Source organism: Eurypyga helias, unplaced genomic scaffold, assembly GCF_000690775.1.
Source record: "Eurypyga helias isolate BGI_N326 unplaced genomic scaffold, ASM69077v1 scaffold22575, whole genome shotgun sequence".
NCBI lineage: Eukaryota > Metazoa > Chordata > Aves > Eurypygiformes > Eurypygidae > Eurypyga > Eurypyga helias.
In genome coordinates, this window is record NW_010249807.1 from 1 (window position 1) to 1,549 (window position 1,549).

The 1,549-nt window shown below is 65.6% G+C and overlaps 1 protein-coding gene across 1 annotated transcript in view; it reads left to right on the forward strand.

The window, feature by feature from the left end:
* Positions 1-452: 452 nt before the first annotated feature.
* Positions 453-1,549, forward strand: part of LOC104509534 (proprotein convertase subtilisin/kexin type 7-like) — a gene marked incomplete at its 3' end in the record, with an annotated part of 1,654 nt that continues 557 nt past the window's right edge. Inside the window, exons 1-2 of the mRNA XM_010151503.1 lie at positions 453-929; positions 1,346-1,480. Coding sequence (XP_010149805.1) covers positions 471-929; positions 1,346-1,480 — 594 coding nt within the window. The remainder of the gene's footprint in view (positions 930-1,345; positions 1,481-1,549) is intronic.

The following is a 1,549-nucleotide window of genomic DNA, read 5'->3' on the forward strand; positions in this document are numbered from 1 at the left end:
GGGGGTGGGAAGCAGAGTGGGTCCCCCAGCCCGCCGTGCCCCGTGGAAGAAGGTGGAACCTCGGGTGGGTTCTACCCGAGGCGGGCGAAAGCAGGTTCCGCCGGGCACGCAGCAGGCGAGGCGGGACACCGGGGGCTCTCCCAGAAGAGGAACTGGCCCTCCGCTTGGGGGGGGCCGGCGCAGCCTTCATTGCGCCACAGGGCTACGTCGAGACAAGGAAGCAGCCTGGGGCTGCCGTGCTCCAGGTGGGGCAGGCAGTGTGTCAACCCCTGCCCTCTCGGGCGCAGCCTCCCTCCTGGGCTGGGTTCCCTTGGAAAGGCATCTCTGCCGCGCCCCAGGGACGGTGGTGAAGCTAGGTGGGCTGACGTGGGGCCCCACGGGACCTTCAGGTGAGGCTGTGGCCACCCTGTTCTGGGTCGGAAGAGGTTCTCACTGCTTTTATTTCCGGCTCTTTGCAGCCCACCTGTCTGATGCTGCATTGGAAGCGGAGGGTGCCGCTATGGAGCGCAGGGATGGAGGCCACGCTCTGTATCCACACGTGCCTTTGGCTGAGTGCTGCCTGGATTTCCCTCGTGACCTCAGACGGACAGGCGTGCGGCGGGGAGCGCGCTCCCGGCACTGACGGCAGGCTGACGTGGGCTGTCAGCTTGGATGTGCCCGAGGGGGAGCTGGAGCAGCGGGCGGAGGAGCTTGCCCAGACTGCGGGGTTGGTGAACATGGGCCGCGTCGGGGAGCTCAAAGGCCATTACCTCTTCACCTACCAGCCCGACGGCCACGCGGCCAGCGAACCCGAAGCAATAAGGAGGGCGGTGGACACTTTGTTTGCACAGCACGACAGCGTGCGGTGGCACTCGGAAGAGAAGCTTCTGAAACGCTCCAAACGCAGCCTGCACTTTAATGATCCCAAATATCCTCAGCAGTGGCACCTGGTGAGTGGTTTTTCGGCTGCTGTCACGCCGGCAGGCTCGGCTTGTTTGCGTGGCCACCAGCCAGCTGTCACGCGGCTGGCGAAACGGTCACTTTCTGTCCTTGCGGCGAGGAGGAAGCAGGGAGAGAGCTCGCCACGATGACGGGAGGAGGCAGCTCCCGCAGCACACTGCTGGGGGGGGCAGAGGGGCCGGAGCACGCTGTACGGTTAGGCTGGAGCATGGTGTCGCCCCGGGCACTCCGCTTCGTGGCCCTGTTGCTCACTGTCTGCGTCCACCGTATCTCCTGTGACTCCTCCCTGCGCTCCCAGCCCCGCACTTGGTAGCCGACGTGCCCGAAAGATCTGGGACCCCCTTTCTCCCGAGCTGACCCGCTGCTCCGTTTTCCCTCTCCCCTCGCTGTCCTTTCTGCTGCTTAGAACAACCGCAAGAGCCCCGGGAAGGACATCAACGTCACGGGCGTCTGGGAGCGGAACGTGACAGGGCGCGGCGTGACGGTGGTGGTGGTGGATGACGGCGTGGAGCACACCATCAAGGACATACAGCCAAATTACGTGAGTGCCGGCTCCGCTCCGGGAGGACGCGAGGGCAGGCTGGGGGCGCGGCCTAAGTCCGCAAGCGCT